Source organism: Poecilia latipinna, unplaced genomic scaffold (assembly GCF_001443285.1).
Source record: "Poecilia latipinna isolate Pla-1442-1.1 unplaced genomic scaffold, P_latipinna-1.0 Scaffold2148, whole genome shotgun sequence".
Lineage (NCBI taxonomy): Eukaryota > Metazoa > Chordata > Actinopteri > Cyprinodontiformes > Poeciliidae > Poecilia > Poecilia latipinna.
The window spans coordinates 23370-45571 of NW_015114764.1; the positions used below are offsets into that span (position 1 = coordinate 23370).

The window sequence follows — 22202 nt, forward strand, 5'->3', positions numbered from 1 at the left end:
GCTTCTCTCTGGCATTCCTTTTGTTTTTTGGATGTTTAATATAGAAATCTGTCTAAATTGTGCAGGAAGCAAAAGATACGATGTGATGTAAACTAGTTGGATGTTTTTCAAAGCAGCCCAATTCTAATGATTCTGTAAATCAAAATGACATGTTCGATTAAAGGGGGTTCTGGTTGACTCAGCCAGATACTGTTATCCAGAGTCATAAGCACAAGTAAAATGTCCTCAGACAATAGTCATGCTCTGATGACAGCAGCTGTTTTGTTTGCTCCGATTCTGTGGCGGAGGGGACTGCTGGGACTCAATGCCTGCATTATTTCCATCTCAATGTGTTTACGAGGCTGATAAGACCGGGAACAAAGACAAACAGAAATGAGGCGCGGTAAACCCAAAAACCTGCAGGAACGCAAGCATTATGTCGATTACAGATAAGAGAAATGAAGGAAACAGGGGAGCAGATATAACAGCTGCTGAAATTTCTAAATAAATAATATGTTTTGTGAGAACTGAGAACCTGATTTCTTACAGGTTATCGTTACATTTAAAAATCAAGTCCAAATAGATAAAACATAGTATTTTTTTTTATTCTAAATCATTCTTTTCATAATCTGTTTATAACCCATAAAATCTTATGGGTTGCTACTCATATTTGAATCCAATTTAGTAATGTCACCAGAAAGATTTTCTGTTTTTTAAAGTGGCTGTAGTTTCTGGTTACTTTTCTGTTTCTGTGGAGCTACTAGAGCTTGCGGTTCAGACCATAGGTGGTATTAGTCATCACCATCAGCACAGAGTGGGTGGGCGACACTTAAAGTCCTCCAGACTTGTTCTCATCAGCAGCCTAATGGCTGTGTCTTAAACATGTTGTTAGTCCAAGGGTTACTGTTGTTACTGCAGTGGAACAGAAAACCCAAATATGTCCGCATGTTTTTTAGACAATGCTGGGTGTCGTGTAAGGGTCCATTGTTGGGAACATAAACAATCTGTTTAACAGTGGCCGAAGGAGTTTTGTTACAGACATACTCAAGTTGTGAAAATATAAATTTTAGCACTTTCTGTTCTGATTTATGTCTCCCAAGGGGCTTTTAGCCGTCTACATGTGGGACTGTGTGAACATTTCAGTGGCTCAGGGCACTTCCCAGGAGAATAACACACATGGGAAGGTTAATTAGAAGAAGAATCATCAGGGACAGGCTCTGAAAAAAGAGAAAAACCAGTATTTATGTGTCCCATAGAATTAGCTCATCTTCTGGACCATTACAACACTTTTTCTGGAGTTCTCTGGTGCATTTAACATTGAACTCCTCTGCTTTGTCTTGCCAGTGTAATTAAGATCAGTGGAGGTGATTTTATCAGGACTTAAATGGTGGTAATGATGGAGGCAGATCATTGGAGGGGATTTTGATGCTCTGGCTTTTTGTAGAGCTTTCACCCATGCATATACCAGCTCTAAGAAACGGCTTTATTAATCCAAAATATTTTCCTCTTGTATATAATAACATAGAATTAAAGTCAGTTACAACTGTCTTTTTCTAGCTTTTTGAAAGTAGTTTTGAAACAATCCGTCCTCAGTTGCCTGCTTTTCATTTTTTTTATTGTCCAAAGCAATTAGGGAAATGTGTCATAATCACTGTCACATTCTGCTTTGCTGATTATGGATTTGCAGCATTAGTTTAGAAAAACGCCCAGTGGCAGCCTTTTAAACTCACAACTCAGCTGCCTGTCAGTTGTTGGATGTGTTTTTTATCTTCTACATAAAAAACACAGTCAAAGTTTAACAACTGCAGCATTTTTTCCGTAATGTTTTTAATGCAATTCTTGTCCTCACTATTTAAAATTCTGGTCACTTTTAAGCCTGACATTCTTTGGTTGGACTCATGCAGGCTTCTGTAAGTTGCATCTAATTCAAAACAGGAAACAGGGTTTGGGAGTCATCACATTGTGCAATTTGAGAAAATTCCTCTTATTTCTTAAGTGTATCTAAAGTTCTGAATTAAAAAATACACACTAGCACAATTCTGTTCCCAAATATGATTTAAAGTAAACACAGTAAAAAGGAAATGTCAGATATCTTAGGGCTTATGTTGCCGTCACCAAATATGTTACTCAATATATTTCCTTTGAATTCACTTTCTATCAACATTAATTCAGACCAGCACTGTTTCAAAACTATAAGCACTATTGCTACAAAATTGATGCAAATCTCCTGCTTAAAACTGACAGCATGATGAATTAACTTGACGAGGAAATATTTGATTATTTGATTATTATAGTGCTCAGCTGATTCTTAAAGCTGCAGTAGATGATTTATCTATTTTTTATTTTTTTTATTGCGCTCCTCTGCTTCCTCCCTGTGGTCCTACTGCCATCTGCAGAAATACATAGCTTCCAGTCAGAAACAACCAGTCAGAGCCAGGATGAATTTCTTAGTTGAGTATATCTGTTTATAGATATTTGTGGCGTGCTAAGTACTGAGCAAATACTGTGAGAGATATCTGCTGTGTCTAATTATTAAGCATTAGTTGCTTCAGTTCAGTGTTGCTTGTCCTGTCCCTGCATGTTAATGTGTGTTAGGCAGATAGGTTAATTAAAAGAAAAACAGAAATGGAAAGAGATGTCATTTTTAATTGCACTAAAATGCTGCCAAGTAAGAAGCATGATAGATAACTTCATAAGCAAGCAGTGAGAGGGAAGTGTTTCATAATGCTGCAGTTAGAAGTAGATCCAGGCTGAGGAACACTGGGATAGAGATGGTTTTGGTGTCCAAGATTCTTTCATTCAATCAAATCATTATTTGATTGCATATTCATAGTAATACAAACTTCAGGGGTTTTAGACCTTTCCTACATAAAGAAATCCTCTGATGGGGTCTGTGTTATGGATTAAATTCCATAATATAATACAAAATAAGCTGTGCATCAGTTCTTAAAATATGCAATGCAAATAGGTATGAGTTAGGGACTTTCTATTATTTCATGATGAAATGATGAAATACGTTGAAGCAGCCACTGTCTGTAGCACACTCGTCTAACAAAAGTGAACATTCCCTCTGCCTGTAATTTCTTAAAGATTACTCAAGGTTGCAGCAAACAAATGGCTAGTTTAGCCTTTTTGCACAAATGAGCCACAGGCCACAAAGCAGCAAGGAAAAAAAATAACTGCCTGTGTTGCTTGGAAGTGTGTATATAAGTGTGTATATGTGTAAGACTGCCAGTGTCATTGGCTAGACTTCTTCCTCCTCTCTGTGCAACACTGTGCTCAGGCAGACAGCTCGCCCACAGCAGCACCAGCTCACCGCCCTAATATGTTTTGACAGAGGAAGCATTACCACAGCTCTCAGTGCCCTTCTGCAGTAAAGCGGGAGCTGAGGCGTGCCCAGTGACTGGTGAACACTGATGGGATCACTAGCTAATCAATCATCTTCAACCATCTTAATGAGTGAAATAATTCTCCCCAGTTTGAGCCAAAAACTAGATATTTTCCCCCTTATTTATATTGTATAACTATTTATCTGAAACAGCTATAGTGGATTTAAATCAGTCATTCTCAGTATTTTGTACTTCATAGTATACTTCATAATGTCAGATCTTTGGCAGCTATGAGACATCATAGCTCTCACAAACTTCTGCGTCTCCATTTTTTTGTGCCATCGTGACAGACGATAGTTATGATCTTGCAGAATTCATGAAGCTACTCCAAGATTTTCGAAGAGGATTTTTCCCCCTCAGCTGTGGCCAGTTTTCAGCTAATATGTCTTGCTGCTTTATGTCAATATCTGTCAAATCCCTGCATTTAATATCTGCATCAGGATTTACCTTGGGGCTGACATAATGTGTATTAATATGAAGTATGAGCATGAGACAGCATATTTGATTTATCATGCTGCATTAACCTTTCCCTGTATTGACGTTCAATCTGTTATTTTTTTTTCTCGTTCTGCTTCATTAGTGTTCATTTTGTAAATTATGGTGTAAATCCTTGCTACGCCTGGAAAGGAAGAAGAGATTTGAGGAGCTGATCCAAACATTGTGCACCAGTGTAACCTCACAGAAAATAAAACCTAGAGCTATACTGCCATCTGTCATTAGCTGTACAACACATGAAGCAAACAGTGACTTTAATTTTTCTCTCTCTCTCGCTCTGTTATGAGATCAGCGACACACCGTCTGTAGTTCTTCCCTTAGCCACACAGGGTCCCTGTGCTCAAGTCTGTTCTCACTTCTGTTTCTTAACTTTCTTAGATCAAACATGTTCATTATTTAATACTGCTGTTCTCTCTTTATTTTAAATTGTTAGCTTATCCCTTAAAGGTTTTATGCTATAAATCCTAGAGAGAATATCTATACTTTAAAAATTCAACCTTTTATTCAATTCATTTGACTTAGACCCAACCTTTAATTTCAGAGAATCTTTTTTTTTCAATCTTTTTTTAATAAAACACCAGAATTGGCACATCTGTTGTCAATACTTTGTACAAACCTGTTTTCCAACAGGGCAGCACAGTCATTTACTTTAACTTCTTACAATCCAGTGCAGGATGAGAAGGAAACTCATTGGTTAATCTCATACTTTCTCTTCTCCTCAGCTCAGGCCAAACAGATTATAGGATTTGGGACGTGTAAAATCCATTGAGTTGGTCATGGAAGAAGTTTTGTTTTGAGTTTGTTTAACCATTTCTGGAGTGATTTTTCCCATATGTTTTGGATAATTATTTTGCTGAGTGAAACCATGATGACCCATTTTCAGTGTACTGGGAGAGTCCACATAATTTTAATCCAAAATATCCTGATACTTGAATAATTTAATGAAGCCATTCACCCTAAAAACATTTCTAGATCCTTTGGAGATTAAACAGACAAAATGGTCGTCAGGTCAACAGTATTTGGGTCACTCTTACTTTAACTAAAAATAAAATAAAAGACACATGCTTTGTGTTGTAAATGTTTTTCCATTTTCCATCAGATCATACAGTAAAGTTATTATTATATCCATAAAACAACTACGGGTTTTTAACAGAACTGAAGCTTGACGACGCATCAAAATGTTTGGTCTTTATTGGAAAGTTTGAAACTAGAAGTTCCCAGATGCTCTGGACAACATAATAAATTACATTTCTAAATTACAAAAAAGGATTGTTAGAGATCACAATCATTTTCATAACATTGATTTTCTTAAAAACAATGAGATTTTCCAACGTAAAATGAAGCCATATTTAGCTTTTTAGCACTGTGTGTTGGATTATATTCTGGACAGTTTGAATTTCACTGTAATCACAATTTGCTAAAAAGTACTGTTTGTGCATTAAGAGGATTTAATGCAGTTCAAACAACATAGAAACAAACAAACCAGTGATATATATATATAACTGGGGAAAAATAAGAAGGCAAAATATACTTTCAAGGTTGTAAAACAAATACCAGTGGTGGTAGTTGGGTTATCAACTCATTACAGTACAAATCCATTAAAAGCCAGCAGGGTGACTAGTTCAAGCACATTTATCTCTTGCAAAAAAATGCTGAAAACAGAAGTGCAGTGGAGAATATTTGAAGGAATCCCTGCATAAACTGAACAAGAGGAAAAACAAAATAGTGGCAACATATCCACCTCTGAAACGAGAACAATGACCCAGGAATGACACCAAACCCAATTTAGCCTTGTTGAAGTTGAAGATCAGAAAACCAGTGGGAAATGTTAAATGTTGTTCTGCATGATAAGTTGACTTTCACTATTAGATCCCGGGGTAGCTCTCTATATGCAGTATAATAAATCTGGATTAATACTGTCATAAAACTGGAGTTTTAAGAGAAAATCTACTAAGCTAAAGTTATTTCAGTCCAGGTAACATAATGATGTAAACCAAAAAATCTTTTTCAAAGATAATAAACGCCTCACAGTTAGAAGAGATCTCTCATTTGTTTGCATCAGTGGATGAGTCTTCCAGACTCCCACATCCAATTGGGGATTAAATAATCACAGTCCCATCTCCTGCATCCCAACATAACCAGATGGGTAATGTGTTTCCTGGAGGCAAAACTCAAAATATCATCTCCACTGAACATACTGTGCGCCATGTGCTTCCTAAATGCATTAGTTATGGAAGTTGTAATGCAACATTATTAGGAGCAAACATTAAGAGGAAGAAAACATCATCTAGCAAACTCTAGGTCATTAGTATGACAGATGAATCGAGAATAGAAATGGGCAATATAAAACATTTTATGTGTTGAAAGATTTAGGGAACTATCAGTTGTCTTTTTTGTTTTTTTTTTTAGATTCATCAAACCTTATTTTTAGTGGACTATAGTGGTTAGCGAATAGTGTCAGTTGTATTATACCACGCAAGAGAATTGTTTGCATTTCCTCAAATCCAGGCTTGAATGTTTTATTTATTTTCTGTTTATTCAACTGTTCAAACACAAATCATGTCAACTGAGGAGCAAATCAACTTAACCAGAGTCTCTACTGTATTTTTTATTTTTCTGATTGATAAGAGCAGCGCACTGTTGACCTCAAAAACAACAGAGCCCTTAATTTAACTCGGCTCTTTGCTCTTATTACAGCTGCAGTGAGGAAAATTAGATCAGTTACTCTTTAGTAAGCCAGTTGTTTGTCTCTCACGTGTACCAATAGGCATCACCAGACAAAGACTCAAAGAATATCTTCTGTGCACCTGTATGTTTTATAATCAAACTTCAACAAAACGTAGTGGTTTAACAATAAAATGGCACTTTAAAAGATTCAGAGAAAGATTGATTTGATAGAATATAAGGGAATAAAAAATGGATGCATAATGAAACCAATTTAGATATGCATCATAAAAGTTCAAATCATTTCAGAACTTTCAGTAAACTTGGTTTACTAAACTTGCTTTTCCGAACTTGAAAATCAAAACTTTCTTCTTCAATTTTAATGATGTTTTACAAAAATATCCTGTTGTGATGAAGAAGCAGGTATCAGAAACATTCCTATGGGATTTTAAACCATTTTGCTTTATTGAAATCGAGCAGCTTCTGCGTATTTGTTGCAGGTTGTTTGCTGCACATCCCACAGATACTCTGGTTGCTATTGATCTCACTCTGGAGTAAAGCATACTCATTGTTATGGGATCAAATTAAATGATTTGAACTTTGAGACATGGTTCATTATTCTGCTATCAATAACAATCAGCAGATGTTCAAGGAGGGGAAAGATCTAGCCAGGTAGACTCTGGCATCAGAATATGTATTTGGTTGATTTGATTTTAAAAGTTGCCCTTTTACTGTTTATTTAAAAGCATTATTGCATAATATGTTAAAGTTTAAATTAAATGTGATTAGATTAAAATTATATAGGAGTGGTATATGCTGCATTTGCTTTCCTTGCTCTTTCAGAAATAGAGACCAAACACTGAAAGGTTTGCTGTTGTATTAATAATCTACGGGCATTGCAGTTGTATGATGATGGTGTTTGCACACCGGCTGATCTGTGTTCCTATGCAAACCAGTAGGACCATGCCGTGGAGTGTTTACCTGGGCCACCTGCTCGTTTGTATATGCGGGTTCTCGTTCCTCCTGACTGAACTGTGGATTTGATTCATACGGAAGGCTGCTTTGGTTTATTATTTCGCATCTTCCAAAAGAACAACTGAATATGATGCCGTTTTCAGGACATTAAGAAAATGAATAGCTTCTTGATCGTATGAGGAGAAAAACACGATCATTAACTTTGCAATTGGTTATGTAACCCGTTGAAAAGCCCGTCGGGTTGGTTGAGCGCTTGACGTTGGATCGTGACGACGAGTGAATGTGAGCTGCACAGGGCGCTCTTATATCCACCAGGAATGGAGGAAAACTCCACAACACAACCAGGAGTCCTGCTAATTTCCCCCTTCAGTGCATCGGAGGACTCTGTGATGCGGCAGGGAGGGAGACGTCTCCCCTCCGTCCCCGTGCGCCATCAGTGAGACCGGGATGCAGTTTTTCCTCGGCAGGGTCGGCGCCTGAACCGAGCCTGTTCTGACACCAGGAGGAGGAATCGCACTGCTGGAAGTATCGCTTGGCAAGCATGGCAGGCGCTAAACTGACACCCTCGCCATCGGAGATCGACCCAGACGTCAAGACCGACGTGCAGACACCCCCCGAGCCCACCTGGGTCAATCCCTCCAACCCTCTCCGGAGCCCGGGCTCTTTCGGGAGCGATGTCGGCCAAAGGTAGCAGCCGCATATCCAAACCGCAGCGGCGTGTTTCTGAATGCAGCATCCACGAAATAACTCGATGCTGAGTGCGCATAGCGCCTCAAGTCTTACAACTTATTTCGTAATTATGCATGACTGAAAGTTACGCTGCATTACTACTGACGCTTTCCATGCGTAAATCTGTATTTCCCATAGGAATCTATTAGAATGTGTCGAAGCGTAACGCTCCGTTTCTAATTGACATACCTCGTAGATTATTAAATCATGGGCAACTTTTACGTCAGCCGTAAAGCCCACATCCTTATTTTTGCAAAGACTTGCCAGTCATTTTCTTCACAGCATCACTGTGATTTAATGGCTGCAGTATAGCGCTTACATAATTCAGTAGATGCTGCATTCCTATCACAATTTTATGAATTGAGATTCTCTTTTGGGTCAAATATATACCAGATCACTGCTTAATTAAAGTTAAACAGTTTTTTGGACACATTCTAATGAACTACATTCAGAATGGGTGATGAAATAAAAATGCAAATCACAAGAGACCGTCTAAGTCTTTATGTTTAACATGCTCCACTAGCATGTTTTATTTTAGCATGTGCAAAATCCAGAGAATCAGTCTGCACTCCTCTTCGATTTGGTAAACAAATTGGATGTGGTACATGTGGGCTGGCTCACTGTGTAACAACCATGGACTTTTTATCCTTTGTCACACAGAGCAACAGAGATTCATGCTTTACATTGTCTCTGTTATCGTCAGGCTGCTTAAGCTGAAAAAAAAGAAGTATTTTGTAATGTTGGCAATGTTGCATAAAGCTGCTCTGCACAGCCAAAAATGCTGGTGATGCATCCATATGCACACATGCATATCTTGTTTTATGGAGTACCTAAAAGCAATAGTTTGTGAGAATTGTGATGTTATTATTTCTTTGAATAATTCTCTAACTGCTTACTCATCCATTTTTCACCCAAAAGTTGATTTGTCCTTGATGTTTGTAGTGAGCAGAAATATTTTCTAGTCAGCTAAAGTCAGAGCTCTCTTGGAAATTGAATGAAAATGCCATTTCCATGTTACCCCCTGGGGCAAATGTCACTTGTTTAAACCTTTTATTGTTGATGGCAGGGCTAGACGGATGTCACAGTTTGTTAGGAGAATTGGCACAACTGTCTAACGTTCTGAAGATCCAGGTGAACATAAAATGAACACTGTGAGTCAGGGTTTGACACTTAAGCTGACAAATTTCCAGGTTTCTCTTTGTACTATTTAAGAGGGAAACAGAGGGATAAAGGACAGTAATGTCTATTTAATCAAAAGTGATCAACAGCGTAAAATCCAGTATCCCTTGTTGTGATAACGGTGTTAATAGAAGTGCTGGTGATGAATTTGGAAAGGAAAGCAGAGAGATATATAACAGATGAAATTGCTAGAGGATGAATAATATAAGCAGTTACACAAACCCCAAAAATGATTTCCAAGGATTACTTGAGTGAAAATGAAATTTGGCGTTGCTGCTGTGATGGAGGTGATTGTAGTGATAAGTGATTATCTGTTTTTGATCAAAATCTATTTTCTTAAAACCAGCGATTCCACCAGCAATCAAGCAGAACATATTGACTCTTAGTAAACCCAGAAACTGAGTAATATTGCCCATACATAAATCTGTTTGTATTCTAATCTAATACACAGTATCTTTGAATGGCTGTAAAACCTAATGTATCATCTGGCTGGTTGCCCAGGAAACCAGATTTCAACCATTGTTGTGGTAACGTTTCTATTGTTCGCGAGAAGACTATAGGATATAGATTAGAGAGGAATTATGTTTTTCTCTATTATTGTTTTGTTTTATTTAGTTGGAATATTTTAATAAGAGTTTTTATTTATACTTCTTGCTTCCTGGTTGGATTTTGTCTGGAATTTCAGAGCTTTCTAGGTTGAGAAATGTGATCAGTGTGGGGTTTGAGTTCAGAAGGCTGGAGAAACGCTGGAAGTGCAATCCGTAATGAAATCAGTCATATTATAAGCAGTAGAAAACTTTTATCTGCATGATTTACAACATTTTGGAACCCTGTTGTACTAATAACAGAATACTTTTAAGTTTTTGAAGAACACATGGAAAAAGTTCAGCTAAGCAACAACAGACTAATCTTTTTAAAAGCCATGCATAGTAAGACATGTCAGGTACATTTTTTTATCTTTTACCTCTGGATATTATTGAGTCTTGTTTGTTTTGATGGTTACAGACTGCAGTATATCCATATCCCAAACTAACACATTAACATGCAGCCAACAGCTCATAAATAATAAGTTCATATTATCTATACCCAAAAATCAGATCCACTCTTTTACAACTCATTCCTAGTTGCACCTGTGTGGTTTGTATTTTATAACTTCTCTGCCACATATCAGACAATTTGGTTTGTGTTCTCTATAAACTGTATGAGTGTCAATCTTTTGTGCCTCCAAACACTCAAGTTTGGGCATTTGTTAATAAATTCATGTCCCCATCTCCGTGCAGGTTGGTAGAAGCAACCGTGTAGCCAGAATACTTTATATTTGTGAGATGTGCAATGCTTGTGTTACACATAAAGTGAATGGAAGCAGCTGAAAGTCTCGCTTTGGAACACAAAAGCAGTCCTTTACACTTTCACCTTCCATGTTGCCATTCAAACTCAATAAGACAGTCAATGCCTGAAACCTAGAAACTAACTTCAAAGTAATACAAAACATGGTTGATGGGAGAAATTTATATATTTACCGACATACAATCTGAGTTCAGCTACAGTCTGACGCTTTTTGTTAAATTTTATTAGCCATTGAGAAAAACTGACTTAGAGGACATGTAATTATTAAAATGTTATTTAGTGACAGACAATCATCAGTTTTCCTGATATTGTGCAGCCTTAACATGGACATCAGTATTGCGGTTCACAGTTCAACAATGTTATACATTTGACCTGCATGGAGCTGATGCAGATGAGCACTTGGTAATTTATTTATAATGACATTTTTATGTGGGTGTTATATCTGAGTTGCTAACTTGCTCTATGCACCTGCTGCTGTTTTTTCATCTTGGTATTTGCCTTTTGGTACTAATTGTTTTAGGTTTCATTGGTTTAAAGTTAAAATTGTTCGATAATTTTTGATGTATTAAACATTTTTAAACCTCAATTTACAACAAAACTCTACTTTAGTAAGTAAAGCTTAAAGACAACATTTTTGAAGACACTCATTAACTAATTTAAATTCTTTTGGATACTTAAACTGACTTTAATCTTTTTCTGGTCCCATGATCCCTCCAGTCTTTTTTAAACCTTTTTATTATCCCATTCTATTGAGCTTTCAAGGATTTATCCTTGAGGTACTTTATATTGAGGATGTTTTATAGATGTGCTTAAGAGTGAAAAATTAACTAGACTTTATTCTAAAATTGCAAGGACAAGTCGCCTCAGGTAATGCATCTTCATCTGTCTGCAAAACTGGAAGAAAAAGGGTTTTCATATAAGCCACAAACAGATGTCAGGTATGGGATAAGAAGAATAAAATACTCCGGCTTGTAGAGAGGTGAAACAAATGAGACGGCTGAATTGTATTTTTTTTATTTAGTTTTATCATCGCTCTATCACCATTCTCTCATTTGTTCACAATTTAAAAAGAATCAGAAATTTTAATTTAACAGCTTTTCAAATAATTACTTGTTCATGTCCTTTCTAAATTCACTGCTTGCTTGTTTCATAAAATAGTGTTCAGTGTTGCTCATCTTTCAAAGCGAGGACAAGTCGGGTCTTTCTCATTTATCTTCATGTTTATTTATGACTCTCAGCTTTCACGCCGTAATTAGCTTAATTTGATTTGAACACCTCAAACTTAATGGAGGGATTTAATTGCAGTAAGCTGCATGCCATCTGTCATAATTGTTTTTTAAACATTCAGGATAAAGTCTCTCAGGTCAGAGCTTTAAAAACAAAACATGTTTTCAGGCATGTATGTATCCATTTTTCCGTAATTATTTTTAGCAATATATGGAAACTATTATCCATGTCTCTTGACACTCGTGTCACAGGCTTTATGTAAACAAAGTAATTTTAGGTTGAATAATTTATTATTAATGGACCAGTGTTGGATTCTCATGAAATGATAGCATTAAGTAAAAGTAAATGTAAAATAAAAATGTTAAAATGTATCTATTGCTAATATTTAAAACGAAAAAGAAACAATATTTAAAGAAAATTGAAACTTACTTATGACAATGTTAATAACATTTGTTATTTTGACTTTCATACATTCAACAAACCAAATAAACTGTGGCTAAACTTACTAGCTGCATTGAAGTAAGTGTGTTTATTGAACTAAATGTTGCACCGTTTTCAGTTCTCCTTTGTTGTAGAGAAACATTAGGTGTCAAAGCGACGGTGTCAGCTGATTAATCAACTGGGCCTTCATCAGCTGCTGAAGAAAGACTGCAGTTGGCTGCTGAACAAACAGGCCAACTGTTTCCAGCCAACTGTCGTTTTAAAATAGTGTTACCTTAAAAAGACGGAGGGGTGGAGCTCTTTTAGTTTCCAAACAAGGACTTCCTTTTAAGCTTGGAAATGATGTAGTAACTTTTTTTCAGAGCACTATATTCTTTGACTAGGGGCTCCAACTCCCGTCATAAAAACTCACCATCCTGCCCCTTTTTCATACATTCCTGTTGAAAACACATGAATCCAAAGGATGCATCATTATCAAGGGAAGTTACTGCTGAGGAAGTGATGCAGCCATATGGTTCAGGTGTGTTTGAGCAGGGATGCATTCAAACGTTGCAGGACAATTGACCCTCAAGCACTGGAGATGGAGACCTTAGGTCTCTACAGCTACAGAAAAAAAAACTCTGGTATCTCATTAAAAGGACTTGGAGAAACCTCATGTTTCAAAATTGTATACTTTCAAAATCTTTTACACTCAATAATCAAACACAAAAGCATGCAATGAAAGAGAGCATCACTTTTAAAAAGCATTTGCAATCAAATATACTAATTTCCCACCCCATTAAAACCCCAGTGTTTTATGAAGATTTCAGATATTCTCCAGCTGATTTGAGGTAGATGTTGCAGCATATTGAATAACCTTGCCTGCTCTTCACTTCAGACCCTCTGGGGTGACCTGGTAGTTTCTAGGAGTGAAGTGAATAACAGGACCTGCCAGTAATTTATTCTGATAGATGAGGGCGACTAGCCCACCTTGTATAAAAACAGTGGTGATTAAGAGCTTATTGAATGGACTATAAATCTCAGTGTCATGATGGACTGAGTCCAACATATGCAGACACTCAGAGGAAGCATGCATGCATTCAAAGTCCCCATAGTAGATGCATGAATCAGTGAGTAAAGAGAAACAAAATTTAAATCAGTTATTTACTGAAAAGTTTACAGGAGCATCAAATGTTGCAGCCACTTCATAGAGTAAAAATGCATTGTAATGAAGCTTATCGCTGGCTGAAACGACATAATCGCTGCTCTCATATTACTTCTCTGTGGCTGAACTTACTTGATATTTTTAAAATAAATAATTTAAAATGCCTCTGCAAGGGCAGTCTGGGAAATGTAGTTTTCAGAAAGCTTTCAGTAAAGTGAGAACAACAAATCGATTCTTGCTTGCAACTGATGTGGAGATACATGTGTGAGGTCCTCCCACTTCCAGTGCTTCAGCCCTTAAGGCGGTTCTCAGTAAAAGCAGTTCAAGGCACGCTATGAAAATGCTGGTCCTCAGGAGCGCAGCTCATAGGTGCCATCTAAAATTTCGTAGGAGGTAAGGATCATTTCACCTCTTCCATATATATATTTTACTATAATTATTGTAATTATAGTAAGAATAAAAAAAAATTTGCTACAGCATGTAACACTTTCTTTACATGTGTTGGTTTCTTCACTATATCTCAATTTTAAGCTCTTTTTGTATTTGATCGTAGTTGCTGCACGCTAACAGACGCTAGCAGAGCTTAAAGGTGCAGCTGTTGTCTTTACAGCTGAACTATCTAAGCTCTTAATAGCTTTATTGCATATCAAAGTGCTGACAAATGGCCACAAATGGTCAGTTGAAGCAGAAACAAGGAGCTAATGCTCTTGTTGCTATGTAATATCCCAGATATAGGCAAGCAATCACTTTCTGATTGTTTATTTTTGTCTCATTGGTTGCCAAACGATTAAATCCAGATAGAAGAAGAGCCAGAAACATGAGAGAGTAAATATTCCAACACTGCATACTTAAGTAAACTTGCAGGATCTTTTCACATCCTTTCAAAGTAGGAATTTGTTTTAAGTCAGTTTAACAGTAAGAATATATATTTTAATATATATATTTTTTACATTATTTACTAGGTTATATAGATATTTTATTTTGTTTTGTTGTGATAAAACTAATTATTTTTAGAATTATTATTATAATCCTTAAGGATTTTTTTCTTTTCCTCCATACTTTATGTTGACATCACTTATACAGTTGTAAAACTTTTTCACATATATTATGATAAATGATTAATCTTCTTCTTAGGCTTCTTACATTGTGAAAGCATTATTGATATGAATCTTTAGAAAGTGCTTCCACTGAAAGCTTTTCCACTTCTATGGAATCTGTCCACACAGCATGAATCAGTTATTCTCTGTGGTGACGAAATGATTGACAGTCTTGGCCCTTTTGACCACATTCAACTTAGAAGATGCTCCATTTAAAGATGCTTCTTTCAGACCTGGATAACTAAATCCACTGCCAAATATTGATCTTTTATATATCACATCCTTTCAAGGCTTAATACTCTTGAGCATGATTTACAGCGCTGCAGGGAATAAAAATCTGCTTGCATTAAATACCTACGGCTTTAACAATTCATAAGTGGAGAATGTTGCCTCATTTTATCAGCAGATTTATTTGCTGGGTTTATTTTTTATTTTATTTTATTGCAAAAATTGATGTGTGCAGAGTACAGATTAAATAAACTTTATATCTTTTTCTGTTAGCTCTGTCGACTAATTAGTTCTTTACATAAATATGTGTATGCCTTCCACTTTTGCTGCACATTTTCTTACTGATCTCCTGTGGTTTGCATTTTCTATCAGCTGTCATTTCTCTTTCTAACGTGTAAAAATTTCAAGCCTTTTCAATCAAATGTGTGTAATTATTACTGGTTTTTGGAAGCTGATCTCAGTAAAACTTTGCTGAGGATGGATCTGTAGCAGAAATGTAATGAACTGGGCAAACTGAATGTTCAGCTGACTGAATTTAACTAGAATACTCTTTTTTACTCATTCTATAATTTTATAATACACGGAGGCATCTCAATAAATAAGAATTTCATCAAAAAAGTTTATTTATTCCATTAAAAAAGGAAATGTTACATATATTTATAACACAAACAGGGACATGTTTCAATTCTTAATTTATGTAAATTCTGCTTATATCCAGCTTTACGCCTCTCTGAAAATTTGCTTCTTATATGTGACCAATATTAAAAAAACAGAACTATTTGACTAATGAAAAGTATGTACATGACATATACAGTTTATGCATTCAGTATTTAGTTGAGGCTCATTTTGCTTAAATTACTGCATCAACGTTGCGTGACACAATAATCATTAAATCAGATATTGATACCTTTGGCAGTGCAGCAGCCAAGTCCTGTTGAAAATTTTAATCAGGTTTCTTACAAAGCTTGTTAGCAGGACTGTCATGATAACAAATTTTGCTGGATGATAAATGTCGTAATAATTTGTTATCGCAGCAAACAATAATATTGTTTCAAGTACGTAATATATCAATAAAGGCATAATAGTAATGCAGGTTAACACTGGAACAGGAAGATATCTTGAAAATATAAATTAAAACCCAACAAACAAAAATAATAAAACAGAAATGGGAAACTTTCAACCAAAACCATAAATAATTCTGTCAACAAATTTACCCTTCAAAAACTCTTAAAGACCTGAATGGAAATTTTTGAGCTCATTTTAATTTTCCATGTGATTAATTGATTACTTGTGTATTGTGACAGGCTTACAGAAGGAAACATGAAGTGCAGTAAAATGCGCTGACTGTTCCTTGTTATGAAACGGGTTGCAGTCGCCACTGACTGTAGAAATGTCACATTTGATCTTGAACTATTTGGATTTTATTATTCTTCAGTCGCTTTTCAAAAACTAACATTCAACTGAAAACCTGACTTTTGACCATCTTTCCTAAACATTTTATAACAATATCTCTAGGTTTAGTTACATGCTTTTTCACGCACATTTTTTCCTTCCACTTGACTTTCCAGTAATATTGGGATTATTGTGTACGATAATCTGAAAAACCAGATTTTTAGGGATGATTTATTGTAGCTTACCCTCCTTGTGCAGGATGTCAGTAACTGTCTTCTGGAGAAATATAAGCTACAACATCACCAAAACATAACAAGTCTGCATTGAGAATATATATATTTTTAGTGGCTCCAACTTGTGTTCTTGTTTCTGAGAAACTACGTTTTGCTTTTCAGTAGCTGTAAATTATTGAAAGCCCAAAATAAACAGATATTTAGTTTATCATTTCAAGCTGAATTTTTTAAATGAATAAACTTTTTTATGATATTCTGACATATTGAGATTCCCCTCTGGCACCAGTTGTTGCTTTGTTGTTTGTTGCTGCATAAACTGCTTCAGTTTGTGAAGGTTATGAATTTGTTTTGTTTTCCTCACACCTGTAAGTACATGCAAATAAATTGACGTGGGATCCCGAGTGGTCTTCTCTTCTCTCCTGTCTTTTCACACTTTCCTTCCCTCGCCTGCTGTCTCAGACTCAACCTAACATGTGCCTGTCTGTGTTCATGTGTGCTGCGTCCAGGTACCAAGAGGAGTACAGTATGGACTCAACCAATGCTCAGTAAGTGTATGGCAGCATCATGCTTGCATGGCATGGATTGTGTCTGCAGTGAGAACTGGACTGCAGTTTACGTTGGGTTTAGAAATTATTCATAAATGTGACAGATTTTGCACTAAAGATGGAAATTTCTCATACCTTGCTACCTTTTCACCAGTCATATTGGTAATGTTTTGGAGCACATAGAATAATTTTTATGTTACTATTTTACAGTACAAGGTGAAAAGGTAGCTTGAGTGTCTATCTGCGTACTCTTCGTGTAATGATTGAATGTGCACGCCAGTCTCTTCACACCTGGACTTGAAATCTCATCCTTGTGAGCCAAGATAAATAAAACCTTCAGCTAGTTTTGCAGGCTTGTAGATTTTTATTGCAATCACTTTTGGGAATTTGACAACCTCTAATGAAGCTATCAAAAAAAAAAAAAAACTTCCACTGTATTATTATATAAAATGAAGGGGTTAACATTGTGTTTCAGTTTTTTTATATGTTCCCACCTCTAACTAAAACATTCTGCTCAGCTGTTTTATGAAGGTATTTAAATATGAAAGTAAGTGACCAGATTTACCCATCCCCTTGGATGTTTGAACCTTTTTATTACTTTAACAGATCAATCATGACGAACAGAGTTTGGCTTTTTAAGAGGACAGCATTGAACTGTTGACGCACTTTTTGTTTTCACTCAAACCCTTCAGGGTCCGCAAGACAAACCAAACTGGAGGAAATTCAGATTTTTACTTGTTACAGCCCAAAATCAATATTTGCCTAAGTTTTGCTGAAAAATGTGTTTTTTCTCTTTTTCCAAAAATGTTAAATTTTGACTTAGACAATTATGCCATCAGGCTAACAAAGTTTTTCACTGTCATTATGGGGTAGTAATTAGCTTTAGCTTTGATTTTAAGGTTAGTTTTTCATCAAAAAAGCTACATGTTATTGCTCATGATGGATTTGTAAAAGCTTTCAAAATGGTGAAACATCCAACAGGGTGACGCTTTTTGAAGGCACTGTCATACAGACTATAATTGAACCTTAATTGCTACTTTTATAGTGGATCCTGTTTGTAAGTTGCATCACTAATGTCATAACTGTGCAATAGTGGTTGCGCTTGTGCATGATATTAACCATGTTAAGGGATGAAGGGCATCTTCTCTGAGGAGTACACTGCATTACTGTTGGATTTGTGTGCAACTGCATGATTGGAAAAAACGTTTTAACTTTTGTCAAAACCAAGTAATGTTGGGATTTACTTAATTTGTGAATCAATAGTAAATATGGATAATGTGTAAACCCTTTAAATGTTTTCTAATCAGTTTGATATAAAATCCAGTTACAGATTATTAGAAGAATCAGTCAGAGCTTATCACCGGTAAAAACCAGAACTAAATGTATTATTCAGGTTCTTTCTGATTTTCTTCCATTAATGGTTTCTTGGTTAAAAAAGCATACTAACAAATAAAGTGAGAGAAAATGTCTACTTGTAAATAAACTTAAATAAAATGTTGCTATCAAAACTGATAAAATGCTTAAAAATGATCAAAGGTTTGGTGATTTCTCAGACACCTCAAGAGAGGACGTTTATTTTTGAGTTCAGATTGTAATTTTTAATCTGAATCAAATTTGTGAGAGAAAAAAGGGGAGAAATAGATTTGGAACCAGCCTTGATCAATCAGATTTTAGCATTAGAAAAAGAAAAGTAATCAAATCTGTAAGGTTGATCAATCCTCTCTGAGCTGGTCGAACATAGATTTGAAGGTTTAGTCTCTGAAGATGCCTGCTTCCTGGGGAAGGAGTCCTCAAGAGGGACAGATCAACCAATCAGAGACATATTTGGGTTAATGAGACTATTATGTCTCATTGTACAGCCAATCAAAGGGGTTTGTAGTAAAACTTCTCATTTAGATGTCAGAGAGACTTTTACCATGAAAGATATGCTGCGACCTCCTTAACAGATATTTTCTTTTGCACCTTCTGCCCACATGCTTTTAAATATTTTCCAAAGTGGACATTTTTGGCTACTATTTGTAGAGTATATGTCTGGATAGATGGAGATGGATACTGTACATAGATCCAACCAGTTTGACACACATGGCAAAAGCGGTGTCTGGTGCACTGCTAAACCAAAAGGCTCAGAGATGTTTAATGTTGGAGTCAAAGACTCAGGTTCTGCTCTAACCTGAATCTTGTGCACTAAAGCACAACAGCTTGTGCTTTAGTGCACAAGCTGTTGAACTAAAGCACCATCTGATCCTCACACCTGTTTCTATCAGCTCTGAAAGTAATTCACCTGTTGAAGTACTTCCACTGATTACCCAATGGAGGTTTGTGAATATCCCTTAAAATTATCCAAATAATATATGCCCTTCAGCTTTAATAGATTTTTAAAATGGGTCATTAAATGTTCATATTTTTACTTTAAGTACAAAGTCAAATTGAAATTTGCCTAATGTTTTTCTGAAATGACTCCAGCTCGTGCTTCGTCTTTCTCCTGGTTAAATCTCACATCGCCTCAGACAAACTCACACCTCAGTCACACGAATAGAAAGGCTAAAAATAAAAGCATCATCCTCATCTCGGCTCACAGTCACGACAAGCGATGGTCTGCAGTTATCTCAGCCTTTTTAGTTTGATGGGATGAGACACCTGTCTGCAGCAGTGGAATGTGTCTCTACTGGATCTTTATGAAATGTTCTGCATTATTATACGAAATGAAACATCAGCACATTATGAGAAAAGTTTTGACGTCAGATCTTGGCAGCACGCCTCCTGCTGAGTTTAATGCCTCATTTTTTGCTTCTGGGAGTGTTATTACTCATCATTATTAGTGCTGAAAATTACATTGAGATGGGAGAGGATAAACTATACGACAGGTGCTTTAGCATTTGCTTCATTATGATCAGCCTCTTTTGTTTTAATTATTCTTAATTGAGATGTAGCCATGGAGAGCCTTTTACATTTGGCATGATATAAAAGTTTCATAGCTGGAATCGTTTAATTCAAGGCAACACATCTCAGCTTGCAGGTTCAAGGAACAATGATTAACTGCATTGTGAAACACATTCAGGTGCTGTAATTGTTTTCCTGATGCAGCAGTTTATCATTTGTTACACAACCTTGAAGTTTTCCCTGTAGTAGCAGAAAAGGTTTGAAGCTATATTATCTGATCAAAAGAGTTTTTTTCTTTTTTTAATAATCTAACCAGATGAACTTTTTACTTTTTTCTTTTAATTGCCAGAAGGATTGAAAAGCAGCGTTTAAAATGTTCCAACGTTACCCTTTGAGGTATCTGATTCTAAACTTTCCTTCACACTCGATTAAAACGACCATAAATTATGTTTGACCTCCAGGACCATTCAAATCTTGCAGGACTGTGGCTAATCGGTTGCCCTTTAGTGGAATAAACTTAACCTGGAACAAAATGTTATACTTGGTGAAGTATGAAAAAATCATGCAGAGAAAACGTGAAAATGGAAGTTATGCTGTGGCTGTGAAATTTCCTGATTGTCTTCCTAATCCCTCCGAATTGCTGAATGGGATTCCGGACTTCCTCTTTGACAGCGTTTGCATTAGAACTGCACCTTGAAAACACTCACAACTTACCCATGCTGCTGACAAGCAACTAATATATGCACGATTTGGAGGTGTGTGCACTTCTTCCCATCTGTCCATCATAGCCCTGTTCTATGGGAAGCCGAGTGCATATCAATCTCAGTTTGCAACAAGCCTGATTAAGGAGCTGAGCTGTTTGCAGTTGCTCTATGAGATCCTTTTGGTTGCAACTGGAGCAGCTGATGGATGCAGTGAGCATTGCAGCTGTGCCACAAATTGCGTTAAATTAACTTATTTGGAGTGCTGCCTGCCTGCCATGAGCATGATTAGGTTGAAGCTTTGGCATGACTTCAGCTTCAAATTCTCTTATGACCAAACCATGCAGGTGCAGCTGGACCTGTGCTGCTAGCATTCCCTGCCAAGCAGCATCCAGGAACTGGATGTGCTGCCACCTGGAAATGAACCATCAGTCACCAATCCCATTCCTCACCACAGACATTTTCTTACTTGTCTAAAACACTCAAGGAACTCTTATGCTCAGTCTCATTCAACTCCAGAGGATCTTTGCAAGACTCTGCAAAGATCACCCTCATTCTGGCTGATTTGCAATGCCATGGTGCCCTATGTCCAATGAGAAGGGGGCATAAGGCAATGGGTAGGTTGTCATTTCTTACATGAATATTGAGCGCGACTAGTATTGCTCTAATGACTTTTACAAAAACTTTTTTTTTCCTGAAGCTGTATAAAAATAGCACACATTGTTTTGAGAGTTAGTAAAAAATGTTTTGACTCTTTCAACATCAATCATCCATTGTCCAGAAATAAATAAGATTTCTCTTTCTAATTGCTAATTCTTGTTTCCACTAACTGCGTACTTATTTCAGTAGTTTGAGTTTGTTTTATACTTTTAGTTATTTGTGTTGATAAAATCTTTAAATCAACCAGAAAATCAGCTGTTAAAAACAGCGGGAGCCATGCTCTTTTAATAAATCCTTTCATGAGCTTTCATATTTCATTCATTTTAGCACCTGTAAAACGGATATATTTCATTTTCACAGACTCATTAGGATCACAGACTCATTATTTCAAGGTCCTTTCAGCCCAGTTTTGCCTTGAAGCCTTTTCAACTATTTTTGCACAATAAGGACTATTGGGCTTTACTCTTCAGCTCATTATAAAAAGTTTTAGCTTCTCCTCAAAGGATGCAGCACATAGCAGCAACGTGTCTGCTTAATATTCAGGCATTATATTTTTGGATCCCTGAAGCTTTTAGGTCAGATTCCTCTCAAAGTGATGATGTGATGGGAAATCTTCTATTTTCAGCCATTTGTCTTGTGAGTGACGCATCGAAGCAAACCTGATTAAAATATTGTTAAATAAATTATATTCAGCTTGTGTTTTCACACGCTGTATCCTACTGAGAAAACTGTTTTTGTCTGTTTGCAGTTTCTGACACCAAACGCTGAGTTTCTTCACAAACTGTAATCCAGTTACTTATTTCTAACTAACAACTAACTGTTTTATATTTGTAATTACTGCAAATTCTTTACCTTCATATAATGCTTTTAAACTTTAAGGTTCTCATGATTGTTTAT

The 22202-nt window shown here is 36.3% G+C and overlaps 1 protein-coding gene across 18 annotated transcripts in view; it reads left to right on the forward strand.

Moving 5' to 3' along the window:
* The window catches only part of kcnt1b (potassium sodium-activated channel subfamily T member 1b), an 86763-nt gene that overhangs the window by 22281 nt on the left and 42280 nt on the right, over window positions 1-22202 (forward strand). For 13 of the 18 annotated variants that reach the window (XM_015017479.1, XM_015017466.1, XM_015017467.1 and 10 more), the window contains exon 5: window positions 17026-17064. The exons of 3 other annotated variants lie outside the window; for them this stretch is intronic. In XM_015017479.1, coding sequence (XP_014872965.1) covers window positions 17026-17064 — 39 coding nt within the window. Of the gene's footprint in view, window positions 1-7514; window positions 8190-17025; window positions 17065-22202 lie in introns of those variants that run through there. 2 more of the 18 variants (XM_015017482.1, XM_015017483.1) reach the window with 2 other exon arrangements.